The 20,709-nt window shown below is 51.9% G+C and overlaps 3 protein-coding genes across 3 annotated transcripts; 1 reads left to right on the top strand and 2 right to left on the bottom strand.

The window, feature by feature from the left end:
• Positions 1-1,334: 1,334 nt before the first annotated feature.
• ETH_00009915 (RNA recognition motif. family protein, related) lies at positions 1,335-6,682 on the top strand (the record flags this gene model as incomplete). The annotated part of the gene is made up of 9 exons (XM_013377060.1): positions 1,335-2,036; positions 2,417-2,611; positions 2,977-3,062; positions 3,245-3,331; positions 3,654-3,814; positions 4,001-4,178; positions 4,283-5,941; positions 6,038-6,292; positions 6,421-6,682. 9 exons carry the CDS (start codon positions 1,335-1,337, stop codon positions 6,680-6,682), a joined length of 3,585 nt encoding a protein of 1,194 aa, XP_013232514.1.
• Positions 6,683-7,778: 1,096 nt separating this feature from the next.
• ETH_00009910 (uncharacterized protein) lies at positions 7,779-9,695 on the bottom strand (the record flags this gene model as incomplete). Its single annotated transcript, XM_013377059.1, has 1 exon — positions 7,779-9,695. One exon carries the CDS (start codon positions 9,693-9,695, stop codon positions 7,779-7,781), a length of 1,917 nt encoding a protein of 638 aa, XP_013232513.1.
• A 2,842-nt stretch (positions 9,696-12,537) lies between these two features.
• Positions 12,538-14,228, bottom strand: ETH_00009905 (zinc finger (CCCH type) protein, putative; the record flags this gene model as incomplete). The annotated part of the gene is made up of 2 exons (XM_013377058.1): positions 12,538-13,509; positions 13,830-14,228. The coding sequence occupies 2 exons, from the start codon at positions 14,226-14,228 to the stop codon at positions 12,538-12,540; spliced, it is 1,371 nt and encodes a 456-aa protein (XP_013232512.1).
• Positions 14,229-20,709: the final 6,481 nt, after the last annotated feature.

Below are 20,709 nucleotides of genomic sequence, written 5' to 3'. Positions count from 1 at the left end.
CAAGCACTCCAGTGGACGTCGATGATCCTTAAAACGACTGGCAAGGTGTCAATAATCGAAAAGGCGCAAAGTGGGTAGGGAGCGACCTGCGCGCCGATACAGGCGAGCTTTCAGCAGCCAGGATGCAGGGATCCAAAGTGAAGTTAGCATTTCTACAAAAAAGAAAAAATGGTTCAACATGACTGAAAAGGGAGTTGCCATTGGGGGTTCGAACTGTAACAAAGCTATCGCAACGAGCTGATCGTCGGTTCAGATTGGAGCGCATGGGCCCAAAGTAGCGGCTGAGCTGCTTCAGGCTATGAGTCTTGTTGAAGGGTTTGTGTAACTACTTGAAAAAAATCCGAGAACTGCAGTTAAGTAGAGTTCGTTCTCAACTTTTAGAGGCATTCCTATAGCTCACTCACTCGGCTACTTGCCACCTGCAGCCGAATGTACTTCAGGTCTTCAAGCAGACCTAGTTGCAAAGCTCGCATGAATAGAGATATAATGAACACTAGCTGGCGCCCAAATGCTCCTTCGAACTTTACATTCCGTACATATTGCAGCACCAGCTTTTGGGGGGATTTGCAAAGTAATGCATCTTAGTTGCGCGCCCGTAATCATAACAATTGTACAACGCGTTAAACAGGTAGTTGCATGAAAATGTGAATAATGCATGCAAACGAAGCCGCATACTTCTGGTCTGTTCACTGAGCGTTTTGACTAGAGATGTTAACGGCCGTGTCTGTGCGTTTTGTGGGGACTTGGCGCGGCGCCGGCACTCCCCTTATTAATCCACATAGCCTAAATAAAGCATACTGCGAGTGCAAAAATCAAAAATTATTATATTCCAAGCAAAAATGTGGCGAATTGCTTTCTTTATTGCTTCCCCGCACTCCAGAAGGGCTGGGCTGCGGGGCTGCGGGAGTGTCACTGGACATGCGCGAAGGTGGAGAAGTCTTGTGAGGGCCGCGTCAGATCTGTTCTTTCTGTCCGTTTATCACTAAATTAATTGAAGCGAGGCGTAAAAAACAAAAGGTGGATTGTTTCAACCCAGCACCTCTCTTCGCGGCGGGGGCAGCTCCACCCCCGCGGTCTCTGTCCTTCTCTGTCCTTCCCAACCTGTCCAAACCCCGAGCCTAGACGCCGAGGGTTTCCTTAACCTGTAGTGAAATTTGTGTTTTTCTCGTTTGGTGCCGCTGAGGTTCTTTCCCCGTTTGTCCACTCTGCAGGGGCCCCCATTTAAGGCTACCCCCCTCTTTCCTTAGGGAAAAGGCTGTCGTTAGTCCCTTCCTGCATGCATTGTGTAGGTCTTCCCTTCCGCACTTGTTGTCTTTGCACCCTTCACTTTTCCGATGCTTTCAACGCCGGGGGCCCCTTCGGCCCCTGTTGCTGCTCCGGCCCCCTGGGGGGCCCCTGCAGGCCCCCTGGGCCGTGTCTACGGCCCCCGCAACGTCTTGTACGTGCGCAATCTGTCCCCCCTGGTTACAGAGGAACATTTGAAGGCAATTTTTTCGCACTGTTCGGAGCTGCTGCGCGTGGAGTTTAAGGCGCTGCCGGGGGCCTCCGGTCGGTACTGCGAATTGGAGTTTGCAGACAGCGCTGGAGTCACTGCAGCTTCCCAGCTAAACGGCACGGAGCTTCTTGGCCTGCCCATGCAGGTTTCTGTGCTCAACCCTGTGGGCCCAGCAGCTGCAGGGGCTCCGGGGCCGCCCGGGCCTGCAGAGAACCTCATGCGGCTTGCGACGCCCTTGCCCGCGCCCCCTGTTGCTGCTGCTCCCGTCGTGATTCCTCCTCCCGTGCAGCCGATAGGGGGGATGGCAGCAGCAGCAGCGGCGGCTGCTGCTGCTGCTGCTGCAGGAGTGGCGGGAGCTCCCAACCCCTTGCTGGGGGCCCCGGCGGCCTTGGGGCTCGCAGCGGCAAATCCTGCTCTCGCTGCTGCTGCTGCTGCTGCACTCCCCGGAGCTGCTGCCTCGCTGCTGCCTGTCGCTATGGGAGCGGCTGCTCCCGTCACTGCTGTTGAGATCGCCATGCAAAACCACCTAGCGAACCTGCAGGTGAGCCTCTGCTGCTGCTCTTGCTGCTGCACAGAAGTTGCTGCTGCTGCTGCTGCTGCACAAGGTATATGCGTTTTGGCTTATTTTTGCTGTGGCTTTGCTTTTTGCCTGCTGCCTGGCCCACTCTGGGACATCTACCCTTCTGTTCCCGGGCAGATGAGCAGTTCCCGCTTATTCAAAGTTTGCTGCCTCGCTCTTCACTGCGAAGGAACAGAATGTCTTTGCAGAAGTCTATTTATCTCAGCAAACGCCTGTTCACTGAGCTTTCAATGGCACTTAGTGGCGAGTTTTCACTCGTTTTCATGCTTGCTCCTGTTTTGTTGCTTGTCTTCATGTGTTTCCGAAAATCCTCCCCGCTCCCTGTGCTCTTTACGTCTCAGGCAGTTCAGGCAGCTGCAGCACAGGCGAAGCAGCTGGCAGCTCGTAAGAAAAGTGAATTGGGAATTGGAGTTGCAGTGACGGCGGTGGACGGCCGGCTTCCTCCCGCCCAGTCTCTCGTTTCGGGGGTGTTGGTTGCGGAGCCCGAGGCTGACCAGTTAGAGAGGACTTGCTTTCTGCAGGGATTTCCTGATGAAGTGAGCGACACCTCAAATGAAACTAAACTCTAATCTTTTGAAATTAGGTGAAGGAATGGAGCTGCGCTTCACACTGGCCGCTGCAGCCTCGAGTTGACTTTGCTTGTCAATGTGTTGCTTCCCGTAGTTGTTTCCCTTCGTCTAGCTTTTTAATTTCATTTCTGCCTTGGCGTAGCTAAAGCTCCCTTATTCTTTTCCTTCTTTACTGAATTTGTCTGACTCTCTATCGTGTCGCCTGGTTTCTGAAAGTATTGAATTTTCAGCTGTGCAGGTTTCGTGAACGGCGCACACTCAAGCCGTAACCCTCTAAGCTGCAGCTGGCTAAGCCAATGCATTGCGGGATTTTCTGATTTTGTATTGTGCAGTACGACGAAAATGAACTCAAAATGCTGCTGGCTGACCTTGCTAAAGTCGTCTCCATTAGGCTTTCAACGGACCGCAAGAAACCAAAGTAATCCCTGACACAAACTCGAGCTCTTATTTCAATTCTTGCACCCTCACACCCGATTTCATATTCAAACAGCATCCGCAGCCTTTTCTTACGAGATTGCTTATTAGTGCTTCCCGTGGAAGACCTTTCTTTAATCAGCTTGTCAAATTTCTGCTGAGTAAAGGTCGAATTTGTTTGCTCAGGTTTGCGATCGTTGAATTTGAAAATGCACAAGAGGCGACGGGGATGCTGGCGCTAGATGGGAAGAGCATTGGGCCATCTGTTCTCAAGTACGACCTTAAACTGCAATTCAATGGGTCAACTTCTTTTCAGTTTTGTTTGATACCAAAGCATTACCTGCTATTGGCCATCTTCTCTGATATTCATCAAGTTTTCTACTCCTCCGCGTGCCTTAGCTCCTCGGCATTTCATGTGTTATTTCCTTCATGTAATAACTCTTGTTTGGCCTACCTTTTGGCGTCGCTGGCCTTTGTGCGCCCATGCTCGTCTTTGCGTTGCACTTCATCCGTTGTGATTGATCCCTTTTTTTCTTGTTCCTTTGGTCTGATTTGTCTGATTTCTTGTTGATATGTAATGTGCTGTTTCCTTCAGGGTGAAGAAGTCATCTACTCTAGTTGAGTTCAGAGACCCCGACGGCGTTTTGTTCGAAGTGCCCGCTCCTCCAATCCTCGCCCAGATAAAGCAGCAGCAGCAGTTGCTGCAGTCGCCTGAGCAGCAAAAAGAGCAAATAGAAATACGAGACAAAAGAATAGGTACGACGCTATAGGGTATTTTCTGCGTCTTTCTTTTTCTGTAGTCATCTCTCACCATCCGTTTGTCTATTTGCTTTTGTCTTACCGTGTTTCCCTTGCTTTCCTTCCGCTTTTCAGTCTCCATGTGTTCATCTTTCTATTTCTCCAAACTCTCTACCATCATTTGCCTGTCTCGTGCGTTTGCAGCGGCTGCAAAGGAACAAATAGAACGGAGGCTGCGTCGGGAGCGGGGCGAGCTGGAGACGGAAAGGGCTCGAGAACGGTCCGCCGAAAGGCAGCGGCAAAAGCAAAGGACTAGCCGAAGCAGCAGCAGGCACACCTCCAGAGGCAAAGAAAGAGACAGAGGAGCGAGCGAAAGAAAAGCGTAAGTGGAGTTCGAACGCCGCAGCACAGGAGAGAGCGAGCAGCAGCAGCAGCGCAGCGCTGTGCTGCATTTTCTTATTTCCTTTTTTGCCCTTTTCGATGCAGACGCCTCTCGCGCTCGCCGAGCGCGCCCAGTCGCTCTTTGTCTCCTGTTGGAGGCGCTTCGAGGAGTTCATCCGCTGCTGGGGGCCGCAGGGGCTCTGGGGATGGAGGGGCTGAGGAAGAAAGGAGGCCACTGTTGAGGTCCATTGGGGCTCAAGGAGCTGCAGCAGCACTTAAAGAGAAGCTGCGGAATGCTGCAGAGGCAGAGGCGAAGGAGGGGGGGGAGATGCAGAGGGCAGATCGCTCAGCCTCACCACAAACGCGGTCTTCAGTGCAGCGGAAACGATCCCGCAGCATCCGAAGCCGATCCCAAAGTCCCGGAAGACGATCCCATAGCACCAAGGGGCGCTCCATGAGCCCTAAAAGGCGGCCACAAAGCCCCAAAAGAAGATCAGAGAGCCTCAAAAGACGTTCACAATCTCGGAGAAGATCTCCAGAAGACAGAAACATTTCCCCTTCACCCAGAGGCCGATCGCCAGTCCCGAGGCGGCGGCTGTCTTCCGAGAGGCGCTCCTTTTCGCCGGGGCCGAGGCGATCCCCAGTGCAGCAGAGGCGATCCCCGATGCAGCAGAGGCGATCCCAGTCCCCACGCCGGCGATCCCCGGTGCAGCAAAGGCGATCCCAGTCGCTCCGGAGACGATCCCCCGCGCAGCAAAGGACTTCGCAGTCTCCGCGGAGACGATCCCCGCTGCAGCCGAAGGATCGATCCCCGTCTCCCAGGAGGCGATCCTCGCTGCAAGAGAGGCGATCCCCGTCCCCACGGCGTCGCTCGCAGTCCCCGAGGAGGCGATCCCCGGCGCAGGCAAGGCGATCCCGATCCCCCCGGCGCAGCTCCTTGCCAAGGCGATCCCCAGTGTCTCCCAGAGACAGACGGGGCAGGTCTCGAAGCCGATCCCTTCCCCGGGGGGGCCCCTCGGGATTGGGAACGGGAGTGGGGAAGGCGACGGGGGGCCCCCGATCCCGGTCCAGGTCGCGCAGCAGCGGGGGGCCCCGTGAAAAGGACTACCCAGCTGCAGCAGTAAGAGCAGCTTCCGGCGGAGGAAGCAGAAGAGGCAGCAGCACTTCTCCCCACAAAAGGCACAATGATGCTTCAGTGTCTCCGTCGCCCCGGAGGAGGGGACGATCCCGATCTTCGTGGAGTCAGGGGAGACGATCCCCGTCGGAGAAGAGACAGTCTTATTCTTCCTCTTCAAGAAGGAGGCCCCCGATCTCCAAGAGGGGCCGGGGGGGCCCCCGAGGCAGCAGCAGCCTCTCCCACTCCCCTGTGTACAGACACAGCAACGCGTCCCCCTCGCCCCCCAGAAAGAGAAGGTCCAGGTCACCTGGGGGGCCCCCCAGGGGAATGCCTCGCCTGTCCCCCGAGTGGGGACCCCCTGGGGCCTCCCCGTCTTCAAGGGCCCACAGGGTACCCCCTTACTTGCGGGGCCCTTCCCCGCGAAGAGGCGGCCACTTGCCCCACCCATACTCGGGCAGCAGGGACCGCTCTCTCTCCCCCTCAGAGAGGATTGGGGGGCCCCCCATGGGGAGCATGTCCTCCTTTAAGAGGGGCCGGAGTCCTTCTCTTAGTTTGAGGAGGAGGTCGCCTTCGCCGAGAAGAGGGGAGCTCAGGTCTTGGAGGCGATCCCCGGGATCGTCTTCCCGATCCCCCCCCAGACGATTCCCGTAAGTTCATGAATAGTTCTTTTGTAATAAGTTCGCTGCTGCCTGTAGAATGCAGCTAAGAGAACTCAGAAACATTTATTGCTCTGTTTGCTGCAGCCGCCGCATGTCCCCCGGAGGCATGGGGCCCTACCCCAGGGGCCCTCCTGTTGCAAACATTCCCTTCAGAGACAGGGAACCTGACTGGCGGGCCAGGGGTTTAATGCCAGTGGGGGCCCCCCGTCCGTACCCTAGGGACCTGCGGCAAATCCGCAAAGGCCTTCACCCAGTGCGGGACGAGGGCCCCCCAAGGAGGCTGCAGAAGTCGAGGGGGCCCCCAGCCCCAACTGTGGATCGCTACAAGAGCCAGAGCAGGTAAGCAATAAATACCAAAGGGAAACAAAGCCTTTTAAGAACCCTTTCCAACTTCCAAGGCTTCCAGACATTTGCAAAGGAGGAGGCCTAGCTGCAGCGCATTTCGCTTGCTGCTGTTGCTGCTGCAGGTCTTTAAGCGAGGAGTGCGCAGCTGACCGTGCAAGCTCTGTGGGCTCTTCGCATCCTGCGGCGACAGCAGGGACAGAGAAAGCAGCAGCAGAGGACGCGGAAGAAAGAAGCTCCACTGCAGGGGGCCCCCGTGCAGAGGGGGCCCCCTCGGCATCACCGGAGAGGGGCCCGCCTTCCTCGCTGCCGCTGCATTCGAGGTTGGGCGACTTGAGACGTAGGCTACAGAGTAAACGTGGGGAGCCTTCTACACAGCAGTCGTAAATGATGGCATAAGTAGCACAAAAGGACGTTTACAATATCCATCTTCCCCGTTTTCTTCGCTTTCTCCGTGTTTTTCTCCTCTGTCGCTGCGGCTGAACACCTCTGCCACCCGTTCCTCATGTGCTGCTGAGCTTTGAATTTGACTGTGGTCTTCTCTGCGGGTCAACGTAAGGCTTCTGTGGTGCTGCCACTTGCACGGGCAGTGGTGCTTCTACGTACCGCAAGTGCAGCAAGAGGCGGTAGCCGCAGCAGCAGCAGCAGCAGCAGCAGCAGCTGTTGACAGTGTGTACGGTGGACAGGCGAAATGCCTATGGGGGCCAGACAGTTCGTTCCAAAGACTGTGGAGCCCACTCCCGGACCCCAAGGGATGACCTCGGGGAGCAGGCTTCCGCCTTCCGGTAATCTCCCCCGTAAGTTGCACTAAGCCCTAGTGCTCAGCCGCCCAGGTCCGCTACAGTACTCTCACCACGCCGCCGCAGCAGCAGAGGGACCAGCAGCGAGCTGCTGCTTGCCAGATGCGCTGTGCACGAATGGGTGATTGGAGCTTCACTTTTGGGGGCTCTAGGGGCTCCCCCTAGAGCCCCGAGGTGCTTTCTTTTGTAGGCCGCCCTCTGTACTATAATTAGTAAGTCTACGGACTGTGCTACCAAGGAGGACCGCCGGACGAACCTAAATTTCTTTTGCTTTGCAAACAACTAGAATACTAGTTTTAGATGTCCTCTTCGGCGTATTCTGGGGGTCTGTAGTGTTTAGTTGCCCCAAAAGAGTGTATTAGTTCGCCTCTACTACAGTGTGGCGTGCTGCTGCCGGCAGTGTGATACGAGGATTCCACTGCTGCAGCAGCTGCATACAGACCAACGGTACGAAATCAAGCAATACTTAAAAAACAAGTCTGTTATTCTACATTTTGCAGTTTCATAGAGCCGATTCGCTCCACGCACTGCATTTTATTCTGTACGTAACTGGCGCTCTCCAGTGCCCACAGCTGTGCGGCGAGGGTTTCCTGAAATTTCCAGCTTGCTGCTGTCTATGAAGTCCTCCGAAGGCCACAATCTGCTGCAGCTTGCGGCATCGGCTGACCCCCCAATTGCTGCAGTTATGGGCCCCAGGGGGCGCATGGATTGTTTGCGCTGGCCCCCGGGGCTTGCTGGTCGCTTGAAGTGCACCCCTGCAGCCTTGCAACGGGAGGCCACTCTTTGCTGCTGTTCTTTTCTGGGTTTTGTGGGGCATGTCTGCTGCTGCACTGCACATTATCGGAGAGTCTGCGGTAACAGCACGCCAAGGGGAGGGTGACCTGCTGCTGCTCGTTTTGCTCCTGCGGCTGCTGCATCTGGGCCGTGGATGTGTCTGTTAGGAAAAGACCACTCTTAATTCTCCGCGGCTGATGCCTGCAGGTGACTGGGCTGAGCAGCAGGTCTTCCTGCAGTTTGCTGCAGCTGGTTCTGCGTTTTCTGCTGCTGCTGCCGCTGCTTTTGCTGCTGCAGTTGCTGCAGTTGCTATCCCTGTTCGAAAGTAAACTGCTCCGGCGTTGGGCAAGAGGAGTTGCTGCTGCCTTCCCCAGTGCATGCTGTCGGCTTAGAACCTTCCATACACTCAAGCCGCCGCAGCAGCTGCTGCTGTTGCTGCTGCGCCTGTGGCTGCCCCTGCTGCTGTTGTTTTGAGACTGTAGATCATTGACATCACTTTCGATATCATCAAATGACCATACGTCAGCATTGCACCCTTCCCCTGCGTCTGCGGCTGCATCTGCTGTTGCTGCGGCTGCTGCATCTGCTGTTGCTGCGGCTGCTGCATCTGCTGTTGCTGCGGCTGCTGCTTCTGCCTCCGCAGTGGCAGTCTCCTGCAATAAATTGGGGGAACCAGGAGAGGGAAAACAGGAGGCAGCAGCTGCGACGTCCTCTTTGGCAGTGTCAAAATCGGCTTCCTGCTGCGCTGCTGCTATTGCTGCTGCGGCGGCGGTGGTGGGAGGCCACTCTCGCGATGCGAAGTCATTGGATGCCTCCACTTCTGAAGCTGCAGCGGCAGCAGTGGCTGCTGCTGCTGCTACAGCTGCACTTGTGTTCCCTACAGCGCACAATGTTGCTTCCCGTACAAATGCTGCCGCGGCTGTTGCTGCTGCTGCCGTCCCCGCTGTAGGTGCAGCAGCTGCGGGTACCACGGCCTCACTTACCCTCAGAGTTTGTTCATCAGAATGGAAATAAAAGGGCTCTATTCCCGTTTCTCGAAGCAGGGGCTGCGTCGGGGGCAGTGTTGATCCTAAAGGGGAGCCAAAGGCTTGTGCTGCAGCAGCCTGAGTGGACTCAGCAGCAGGTGCTGCTGTTGCACCGGAATGTGCAGCAGAAACACTTGCAGCAGCAATGGCAATGGCCCGGCTAGCTTCTACATTGGTGCAAGATAGCAGCAGCAACAACGCCGCCACATGGTGGCAAATGCCAAAAGACCTGTGCAGCCCGCAGCAGCAGCCATGCTGCAAGGCTTGCTGCTGCGGGCTTTGCTGCTGATGCGGCAGAAAACGAAGGTAAACTGCATGCAGGTGGCTTCCCTCCGAAGCACTTGGAATGCAAGATCCTACCTCCACCGCTGCCTCTCGCACAACTGTAAACAAATGTATTACTCGGAAACTCAAAGAACCTTTAGAAGTTCCTGCACAAGTTCTTGCTGGGGATTCTTCGGCAATTTTTCTAGATGCCTTCTCAAGGAAAGCCTCAAGATGGCCTTCAAGCGGAACCCATTCAGCACGCAAGTTTGCGGCTATCTTTTTGCCCTCCCTTTCTAAAGCGGGCCAGGCCCGATACGGCTGACAGTCAGATTGTGCTGCTGTTTCTGCTGCTGCTGCAGCAGCAGAATTGCCATCCACGGGAGAAGTTGGCGGCTGGAGCCTTACTGATACTGCACGAAGAGCAGCTGCAACCGCACTTTCATATGCTGGACATGTTGCCAGCGAGTTCAGTTTCTTTTGTTCTTTCTTGCTGTCTAGCTCACTCTGTGGACCTCCCCTTGTAGGCAAATACATTACAACTTCAACCTCTGACGAGTAGTGGCACGAAGAGCCGCTGTCTCCAGTTGCTATCAATCTCAAAGGTTTGGCATTCCGTTTGCATCAGGAAGAGGAAGCAGTGCAGGACAGAAGCAATGAAACTGAATGCTGCTGCAGTCGCTGCTGCCGCTGCCGCCGCAGATCAAGTTAAATCCTTACGCGCTCGGCGACGCCCAAGGGACGATTGGGAAACCCCCTGAGTAGCTCACTATGCATGAAACGCTAGTTCATGCAAGGAGAAGAAGTAAATGAATGATTTTTCTCCTAGATGTCCGCGCCTGTTGTTGGACTCACCAACGCCCTTTTGCTCTTCCCGTTGAACCACCAAGGCGACTGGTCTCCTTTTCCCTAACGCATTGAAGAGCCGAGATGATTAATCATGAGCTGAGTTCAAGTACTATAAACCCCACATCTGAAAAGGAAAAATAACTGGACGAAATATACACCGTCACATGTTCCACGCGTTGTCAAACCTCCAAAACAGCCACTGCGGAAAGGGGGAAGGAAACGGAGAACTGAGGCATTAAGCGCATTTATTAAATTAAAACATTTAAATTTTATTGCCGTGTGCGCAGAAATCCTGCAGAAGAGAGCATTTCAGGCCTGCCGTGGCTAGGATGGGGCCCCCCAACAGGGGTCACGAGTTCCTCAGTGAGCCTCACTGTGTCATCGACACCGCACAACGAAAGAGCCTCTAACTAGATTCTATATTGAAGAAATAATGTACTTCTAAAGAAGAGCAAATAGTTACGAATTTTAGAGGTAGAATTTGGGACAGCGTCGTTCGGGGAATTTCGGAGCAGCTTTGCGCGTATGCCCGTTGGACTTGTCAGGAAAGGACCTCGACCGAAAGACCGTATTTGGATATTTGGTATTCACATTGAAGCACGCCTGTTGTTCCAGCTCTACTCCTGTTGTATGGCGCCCCTCAACCTCAGCGCTTAGTAGTCCCCAACTACCTCACTACAACTTGAATACTCTTTACGTGTAACCGTAGAGAATCTCTCCAGCATGATGTGCGTTCCTGTAGTGTTAACTTATGCTAAGCCCCCTTGTGCGCAGCCTCTGCGGCTCGCCTCATTGACTAATTCATAGCCTCGCCTAAACCTGTAGACCGCAGCGTACAGAGCGCCCCGCATCACGGTTTGCTCAAAGGAATAAAAAAGGGGTATTATGCATTTGAGTTCGGCGCGGCAAACCTGCACGCAGAAACAAGACTTGGGAAACCCCAGGCCCCCAGGAGGCCAAATACCATTAATGAAAAGCCCCACTGCGGCTGTTACGCAGCAGTGGTTCGTTTGCATGCATGTGGATGGCTTTTACATGTCCCATGCATGCTGCTTCACTTCAGTTGTGTGCTTCCAAGCCACGCAGCCCTACAAACAAATCAGGAGCTGCGAACAGCCTTTCGCGTTTCTCTGCATGCATTCACATGTTTTAACTTCCGATGCTGGACGTTTCAATTCACAGTTAAACACCGTCACCACTACCGACCACCGACTCCAAACATCACAGCTTGCCGAGCAAATGGCAAGCCAAACCGTGACTACTTCAAACGCAGAATAAAACAGGCAGTTCTCCAACAAAACAACACTCTAAAATTCAAACTGTAAGCATGTACTAATCCAGCAAATACGATACCTCCGCTGCACCACCACCGCTTTCTCTCCGCACGATGATGTCAAAGACACATCGTGCGGCCACACCCAACTTTTGCAAGTACAAAAGACAATTACTTTGAGAAATTCAACAAAATGGTCGCCAGCTTTTCGCCACAAATCGACATCACGGGCGCCATCATGGTATCTGTACACCTGGGCAGAGCTCATCACCCCCAAAGGGACAGTGACCCATCCTCATCAGCTAATTTATATCTTTGCATGATTGAATTTGTTTCTTCTCCACGCCTTCTCCCCTCGTCTGCAGCCACACCCACTGGGCCAGCAGCCGCTCCCTGAAGCTGAACTCCACCGGGACTTAGCAAAAGTCAATTAAGGCTTCGCCGAAAATTACTTTTAAATTCCGTTGACCTCCGCACAAATGCAGAGATTTGAAATCCATGAATGTCCGCCGAGAACTGATGGCCATTTTCGAGATTCCATCTTCCACAATCTCGCCAATCCAGATCCACTCATCTTTTCAATTTCCAATCTTTCAAGCAATTAGGCAGAAGGGAGAAGCCGTTCGAGAAGCAACGAAGCCGCTCCCTTCTTTCTGCCTCACCTCCCCACAGAGGAGGAGCACAACAAAAAGACATGCACCAAGAGGCCCAATAAGGCTAACAATGTGGGGTTCTCCGTTCAGTGAGATCCGCATTCTAATATGACAACCATCACAAGAATAAGCGAGATTTACATGAACAGGGGCTCAGCTGTCCAACCACCCGTTCTGTCTCTCTGTCTTCCCAGCCTTTACATCATTGTTATAAAACCACCGGGGGAGCGAACCCTGACCCTCCTCTCCCCCATAATCCTCCATCGCTAAAGATTAAGATGCAAAGTAAAGCACACTTAGGGAAAACGAACAAACGGAAACGGACGCTGCACGCCTTGGTGAGCGTCCCCAGGTCCCGACATCGCAGACCAGCAAACCGTTAACATCGAGGCCACTAAAGCGAAAAAAAAGGAAACAAAGTGAGAAGTAATTCACTATAAAGAAATTTAAAGGATAAGACAAGAGCAAACTATACTTCTTCTTCTTGAAATAAAGATATGCATACGGTCCCAGATGGGCCACTAATTAAATAACATACAACAATGAAAACTTGGACTAAAACAAGAACTCCCGACACATCATTCGGATATGGCATGGCAACAGGTCAGTCCAAACCATCAGCTGTCGCAAGACGGTCCAAATCCACAACCGCATGCTGCTGCTGCTGCTGCTGCTGCTGTGGCTGCTGCTGCAGATGTTCGAATCCTGGTGGAGGTTCTGTGTAGTAGTGAGGCTTTCCAGTCATGTCCGCCAAGCACAGCCTCGTAAGGCTTTCCTCCAGCTGCCTTAGGTTATCTTGTTCAGCAGTAAGACCCCCTGTGTTGCTGCAGACGGAAGCCCCCGCAGAAATTGCATTGGTGTCTTCCTGCTGTTCGCATGGTCCCACGAGGAGGCCCCCGGTATCCCCTGCGATGGCCCTCAGCAGCAGCAACTGGCTGACGTCCCACTTGAAGTCGCCGGTGCTGCTGCTGCTGTTCAGTGTCTTTGTAGGCGTTGCTGCACAGGAGGGGGACCCCAGCTGAAACATATCCGATGCCGAAGCACGCAAGGGCCCCCCGCAGGAACTGAAGCTGCTGCTCGAAGGTCTCAAAGCATCGGAAATGCCTCTGGAGGAGAAGGAGGAGAAGTCCGAAAGCTCATCCGTGGCTGTGGTGCTGTCGTCTTGATAATTAGCTCCAACTCCCCCCGAGCTGCAGCTGCCTTCCCTCCTGCTGGTGCCTTTGAACAGTTCTTCATACAAGACAGCGAGCGCGGCGTTGACGGACGCGCAGCTGCTGCTCCTGGGCTGCTGCTGCTGCTGCTGCTGCCTGCTGCTGGAGCCGTTGCGGGAGGAGCGATGAAATCCCGGCCCACGGTGGCTACCTGTTCCTGTCTCCTTCCAACCCGGCAGAGAGAATGTGCTGCCCCCTCCCCCGCTGGCTGCTGCGGGGGCTGCTATTTGGCTGTGCTGTTTCCGGCGGCGCGTGAGAGTGGCTTCGCTCTCCCGGGCGAAGTCGCGAGAGCCGCTAGCCATTGCAAGCGATCTGTAGTACTTCAGCTCTTGGTACCCGTGGGCGTGGTTGCACTGGGCTTCTTTCTGCGCGCGCATGCACAAGACAAGCCCCGCGCACTTGCACATGAACAGCAGCCCGAAACCAACAACAGCTGTGGGGAAAGCCAATTCCGCACACTTTTAATTCTACACACCAACCATTAAAACTGCCTCATATCACTGTGCTCAGGGACAGCCACGCAGCGCGGGTATGTTCATCTATGAACACTTCTTCTGCACGGCTCTCCCGACGCAAACCCCAAACACGAAAAGACACCTCGATGTTTCAAAAATTTGGCCCAGCCCCAAAAAATGCCCAACTGTTCGAAACGGCAAAAAAAATAAACATGAAATTGGAGACTCACCTTGCATTTTCCACGAATCCATTTTAGACACATGTTGGTTTTGAACATGTTGGAGGTGTGTCGGATCTCTGCTTTGCTGTGGGCGAATCTGCAGTTCTCGCCTTTGGCTTTGGCGGAGCACGGAGTCCCCGGGTGGATTACTGAAGGGCATAGTTTCGTCTTGTCAAGGTTGGGAGCAGGCCGCAGCTCTTCTATAGAGTGGGCGAAATTGCAGCGCGAACCCAAGTGGCAAGAACCAAGACTAAGACGCGGGCAAATGCGGGTCTTGTGGAATATAGTCTTTCGATTAGCAAGAATGACACCCTTCATTGGGACACCCGTGACGCGCAAAGGCGTTTGCACAATAGCAGAGGAAGGTCGAGATGCTGTTTGCACCTCTTGCCACATTTGGGACTCCATCTCTGAATACTTACCGCGCGTGATCGTCTAAAAAACCAGAAACCAGCAGATCAAATAACAAATACTGCCGCTTTGTGATCAATATTTCCAAGCTGGTCCCAACTGAGGGCCAGAAATGGCGCCGAAATCCCGCGGGCGGTGCGGTGGGAAGCCTGGCGCTCTGCTGCAAGTTGGTTCGGAGCAGCAGAGCAAACAAGGAAAATTATGTCAAAGAAGCTTTAAAAGAAAAGTGCAAACAAGGCCGAAGAAAACCAAGGAAGGAGAAATAGTTGAAAACGGCAACTACCCCGCGAAGTGGACTACCCGCAACACGGCAGAAACGGAACGTTGCACGTACACCCAACTAAAAGGAGGGCAAACAAAATACCTCGGTGAAGGGGGCCTATTTATTGCGATTATATTTCAAAACCCAAGCGACATTGGCAACAGAAAAGCCGGACAGCAGCAACCGATCAAATGGGCAGGCAAGCAACGCGCCAACGAAAGACCCATGCATTTCCAATCGTTCAAACACGGGAAACACACAGGACTCGTGTTCTGTGACATAGGTGCATATATTTAGACTGTCTAAAGCAAGTATTTCAGACTCTTGCCGCCGAACTGAACCCCGAAAGCTGAAAACACGCACTTGAACACCCGCAGACCCAATGCAAGAATCGAGAGAGAGTGGAGTTGTGCTGATGCGGGCAACGCCTGGCGGCCCCGCCTTCGGAGTGCGGAACCCACCGTTAAATAGACTTAATTAAAGCAGCACCGCTAGGTTAATCCATCAATTCTGTATTATTACAATGTTGTTTGCAACTTCATAAAAGTATTTTATTCACAACACCACTTCTAATCATGCTTTTCCCTTGTCTGTGGGGGATTGTGCGCAGCAGCAGAATCACGCTGCAACCGCCTGACAGGCAGTGCAGCCCCTGTCTTCACCATATCTGGTGAGTGTTTACCTCATTTTTCTGATATTTAAGCCTTTTGTACCAATATTTATTTTATTTTTGGCGTATACAAAATGGAAACGCCGCCTGCAGCACCTCTTCCACTCATAAATTGCTGTCTTCTACACCACTCTCTGCAGACACCATGAAAAATACAATGCACCAGCTGCATGGCAAGAAACTTAATCCACGGCCCACATTCCTGTGAGATTGCCACCCTCTTTCAGAGTGCGGAACCGGTGTAGGTGCCGAGACACATTTCGCACAGTGCTATTGCTACGATTCGTCTCAATAGTATAGTATTTCGATGCGAGTACCCAGACAGTTGGCTTGTTCGGCGACGCACCGAACCAAATGCAACTGCAATTTTCCGAATTTTCGACATGGATCCATTTTGGCTTCAATCACGGAGATTGAAATAGAAGAAACACCCTAGAGAGCTGTGCACCCGCAATGGTGAGCCTCCCCGTTCTACAGGTGTGTTTACCTGCTGCAGCTAGAGAACAGAGTCGCAATCTGAGGAGTCCTATGCTTTCGAAGAATATTGCCCTGAACTACTTGATGAATATTCAGGGCTGTATTACGCCACCACACAGGTTTGATCGTCGTAGACATAGGGCTGCTGCGGGTGTAGGATAGCATGGTGTTTTAGCTTGCAAGACTGCTGCAGCACATGTTATCTGGGTTCTCTCCTGGCCAAGCCTTGGGTGAAATGCTGAGGTTGCGTTTTACTCGATATGTGTCTCTCGTCCTTGTCGCAGCTGCGGGTCCTTCTATAGGCCAAAAACGGAAATGAATGCAGAGCTGAAGAGGCGTAATGCATTTTTTGCACGGCACACTATCTGCGCATCCAAAGATTAAACCGCAGACCGGACAGCGCTCCAACCGGAAACGCCCGTAACATACTTCTTGCACGATGTTCATTCGTCACGCCTGCCCATATCACCAATTCAACACGCTCTTTCAGACAGTGTCCATGAGGCCATCAGAAAAGAAATGGCAACAGGCAGTGCCTGTGATGGTCTCTCCTACAGCTTGTAACTTTTGCTTAATTGAAAGTTGTGATTCAGAGATAACAGAATCTGAGGAAAATCGCCAGTCAAGAACTGAAATCAGTGAGCTCTGAATTACATTTCGCACCAACGACATGCTTCCCGAAACTGTCACAGACCTCAATAGTAACCCTTCCACAAGGCAAACCCCCGCTTAGATCTTCAAGCTATAAAATGTGTCGTGCCCTCCAAGAGGATGGAGTGGGGAAGCTCATGATGCTCATGGGTTCTAGTGATGTGAGATCGTTTGCCGCTTTGGCCTTCGAAAAATGAATATGGAATCAGCCAAAGCATTCGCGCAGCACCTTAATAGCATTCCTTACATGGGCGAAGATTTGTATTAATAACAAGGACACCTGGTAAGCTCCATGAGAGTCTTTATAGGCTACAGATTTCCGTGTTCTCTGTCGAAATTTTGAATTATCATTTATCTATTCCTCCCAGCAGTAATGCTGCATTCTGGCAACCCAACTCTCGAGCCAGAAACGCTACTGTTCCCGTGAGTGGACTGGCGATACCCATTCAATAAGTTGACACAGATGCATACATCGCATGCCATTGATTTTGGCTTTTCTCAATGATGCCTGCGGTCAAAAGTTCCAGAACAAGCTTATGAAGAGAGCGGGAAAACACTCAGGAGATCCTTGCACTTGCTCGAATGCGGTGTTGGCTCCCACGCTGTGGCACTCAATGAATGGCCCTTCTGTTCCGCCTAAAAATGTAAATATTTTACTCTACAGTCGTCACCCGACTCTACAGGCGTCATGGGGCCCTAGAGTTATTGGTTCCTATTTCGTTAGCTGTTGTATCTTTCCTTGTTGCGTTTTATCTTCAACCAAGAAAGATGTAAGGGAAATGGCCTGCTGGATCATGGCCCTTGATAGACCAATATTTCAAAAAACGCTAACAGCGCATTAAATGGAGATACAAGGTCTGGCAACGAAAGGTCAGCACTTCTCGCGCCAACGTTTTGCTTCATACACGCCTATACAACGCTTCCCAGCCTAAATAGGTAGATCATGCATTCCGCGTAGCGCCTTTGTGCTGATTGTGCCTCTAGAATGTATTTTGCTGGGTAGTGGGCTACTTGCCCAAATGCCCTGTCAATAGAAGGGACACCGCTGGTCCAAGAACTACCGGAGGCCCAATTTCTGCTGAGCAGAATAAAATCTACTCATTTACAATCATAAACAAAGTGCGTCCCACTGAATTCTACATTTTGTTCGTGTAGGCTAACGTGTTTCTAAGCAGCAGTCTTTCGCACATTGTCCCTCCTATCAGCATATTCGTGCACCTGCTGATGTAAACGCTCCCTGCGGGTACCTTGAAGTATTGGAAGTCTAGGACAAAACGCAAATATCGGTTGACTAGTGGCTCTGTTTATTTAGTTGTTTATAGCTGCGTTAGTTGATCCCGATCTCAGTGGTCAATAGACGCTCTCACAACAAATACAACGTGTGAGATAGTCCATCAGCGGAAATCTTGGCCACTTCCTTAGAGCAGTCAGCCACAGCGAGTAACTTTGGGTATTAGGCAGCGTGAAATTGCTTTGCGAAAACCATCTTTCAAAGAATACAGCCAAGCGGGTACTCCTTTTGCTCGGGAGCTGTCGCCCCAGCAAAGCGAGATGCAAGAGGTCCATAGGATGAGAGGCTGCCAAGATTTTGAGTTTGGAGTTTCAAAAAACTACTGACAGGCTACTCTTGCATTTTATCAGTTGATGTGTATTTTTTTGGTGTGGCGAAAATTCGGCCTTTTGCCGCTTTCTCAACTAGTGGAGTCATTATATTTGCAAATGGTGGACGCACAAAAGGTTTTAGTAGTGAACGCTTCCCAGGTTCTGGTCGAACATTGCGCTGGCGATTCTTTAGCGCAGATGGCTACCATCAGTAGCTACCTATTTGCAGGCGCAGCCCTGTGCCTGGATGTGTCGTCGTTTCAAAACATGGTTGAGAAGCTGGTGCTATGACGCTTCTTGAGCTTGCGCCGCATGAGCCGATTGTAGGGACAAGGATTTGTGATGCCAGCCTGTGTAGTGCACAGGCACTACAATGGGGATGGCTTGTGTCCTAGAGATGATAGCTAGCTAGCGACCTACAAGGGGTCGCAACACTGGAGGAGGACAGAACCCTCCCAAAGGGGATAAAAAAATAGGAGAAACCGTCTATTAGTTCTAATGAATACGTGAAATGTGCGGAAATTGTGTGGAGACTGGGGCTGGCGAAAACGCCGGCACCAATCCGGACCTCCTCCCCATAGGGCCTAGGAGGTGAGCTCCGAGAAGGGGGCGAATCGAAGAGAAAGATTTAAAAACACTTTTAGAATTGTCGTATTTTGATCGAATGAGGCATTAGAGACCGAGAAATGGGGCTATACTAAGCGTAGTATGTAGACCTGTTAGAGGGGCAGGAGGTAGCGTAGTCGCAGCAGTAGGCGCCGCGCACTACAGCCTGTCTGTAATGGTGCGCCCATTTGTACGGCAGATCGTCAAGGCATCCACGCGAACCTGTTTTGGTGTAGAATATATGATCCATTACTTCGTAGAATATCCCTGGAGCAACTCGCACTCAAAATGCCGTCAATGTGTACACTGCCTCTTACATTTTCGCAATACCGTTCTGTATGTTGCAGGCGCCGTACGAGCCTGATAAAAGCCCTGCTCTGTGTTAATAGTCGTAATTGGCCGCATAAAGTATATCTTCTACACGATGACTGGCCGGCAGTAGATAATCCACCGAAAAGAGAGCAGTTAATTTTCGACAGTAGTCCGTCGAACAGAACTGTCCCTTGCCGGGTGTGGGTTTCTTGGTTCTGACAATCAATGCTCGCGGAGTTAGTGGTTATGGCTTCAACCCAGGACATTCACGGATTTTAAGGCTTTGAAGAGCATTTTGCTGGCATCTTCTTTCCCATTCGCGCGCTATTGTGACTAGTGGCCGTCTCTGAAGATAATTCGAATCCATATGCTCATCTACAATTCATTTTTCCGCTTTTTCAACAGAGTGTAGAAAATGCCGTAGGCTACTGCTGCCCACCCGCAAGTAATGTTTTTAAAAAGGCTCATGATTATTCTCGCCTGCTGGCCTCGCTGTGGCGAATGCTGGGTTGTCATGCTGTATTCTACACTCTTCCATTCCACCGTAAGCCAAAACGTCGTCGCCAGTGAGTGCGGCTTTTACTTGCGTGATATCGAGTTCACGCATGAGAGTCATCTGCCGAAGGACAACTGTCAGTGCCCTACGCCGGTGCTCTCATATCTTTCTCTTCTTCAGCAGCTATTTTCCCTTGAAATTTAGAGCTTTTCCCACACTAAAGCGCCCAACATAATCGTAGCCAAAGGTTACATGAAGGTAAACCGGCTCTGGCATCTCGTTGTTGTGCAGCGCCACTTCAAATGCGCTGGGAAAGACGAAGAGTCTTCTGGAGCTAAGGTTTATCAAAGCTTTGGCCTCTTAATATCGGCCGTTTCCACGGAATACCCACTCTCTACCGTTACTGCGGAATGCATCCTAGAGCCAACAGACGAGCTCAGGCTAAGCTCCAGCATCACGTGAATAAGCGTGAAGCACCTCTCTGGATTCCGTACGCTTTTATTTTTTTATGGCTAGCTGGTGCTTCGCCCAATAACTTTGGGTCTGTGGCGCACCAACCTCCTGGAGCATTCAAAATGCGGCGATCTTCAACTCCAAGGCCAGCTGAACACAAATTAAGGAGCACTCTTTGCTCCTCAGAGCCACGAATTCCACGTCTTTCATTCTCTTTCGTAATAACGTTCCCTCGCGGAACGTCTGCGCCGCATACCTCTCAATCTTTTGCTTTTGGAGTGATTATTATTATGCAGATTTGAACGCTCTGCATTGACAACGATAAAAAATTCCTGGCAAAACTGAGATGTAGGACTTTCTGTCCAAAAACTATTTACGCGATATTCAGCGCCGTATTGCCTTCGAGGAGAGGTTGACTGACCCTGGTGAAAGGGAGCGTTCATGCATCGCTGATGGCACCGTTGCACGCTGGTGGGCCGTGGTGAAGCCTCGCACGAAACACCTCGTCGACTGCATATTCTTTTCCTATATTTATTTTTAATGCTGAGTGATAATTGAAAGCGTCAAACGCATTTTACTTGCGTCTGCAAGCGTGCCATCTCTTCGGAAAACAACATAGCAAGTTCCCAGCATAGCACTTTTTGGAAGTTCACAGCACAGACAGCCAAGCGACGCACATCGGCTTGTATATAACAACGTTCATAAAACAATATGCATATGATTTAATCCCTGGGCTGGTAGCGTTATGGTATTCTGAACGGGAGTGGCAGCGGCGGGCCGACCATTTCCTGCGCGCAACCTGCAAAACTAGACGCTGGAGTGAAACGCCCAAGTTGCTTTGGAAAGGAAAATAAGAATGCTGAATTGCACCTCAGAAATAAATTCATGATAGTAGATAGAAGAGACATCAACATGAGGTTGGCTAGACATTGTGTGGCTTCCTTAAGTC

The sequence above is a fragment of the Eimeria tenella genome, genomic scaffold, assembly GCF_000499545.2.
Source record: "Eimeria tenella Houghton genomic scaffold, Eth_scaff45, whole genome shotgun sequence".
NCBI lineage: Eukaryota > Apicomplexa > Conoidasida > Eucoccidiorida > Eimeriidae > Eimeria > Eimeria tenella.
Note: the sequence above shows the minus strand (reverse complement) of the source record. Positions and strands in the feature narration are given on the sequence as shown.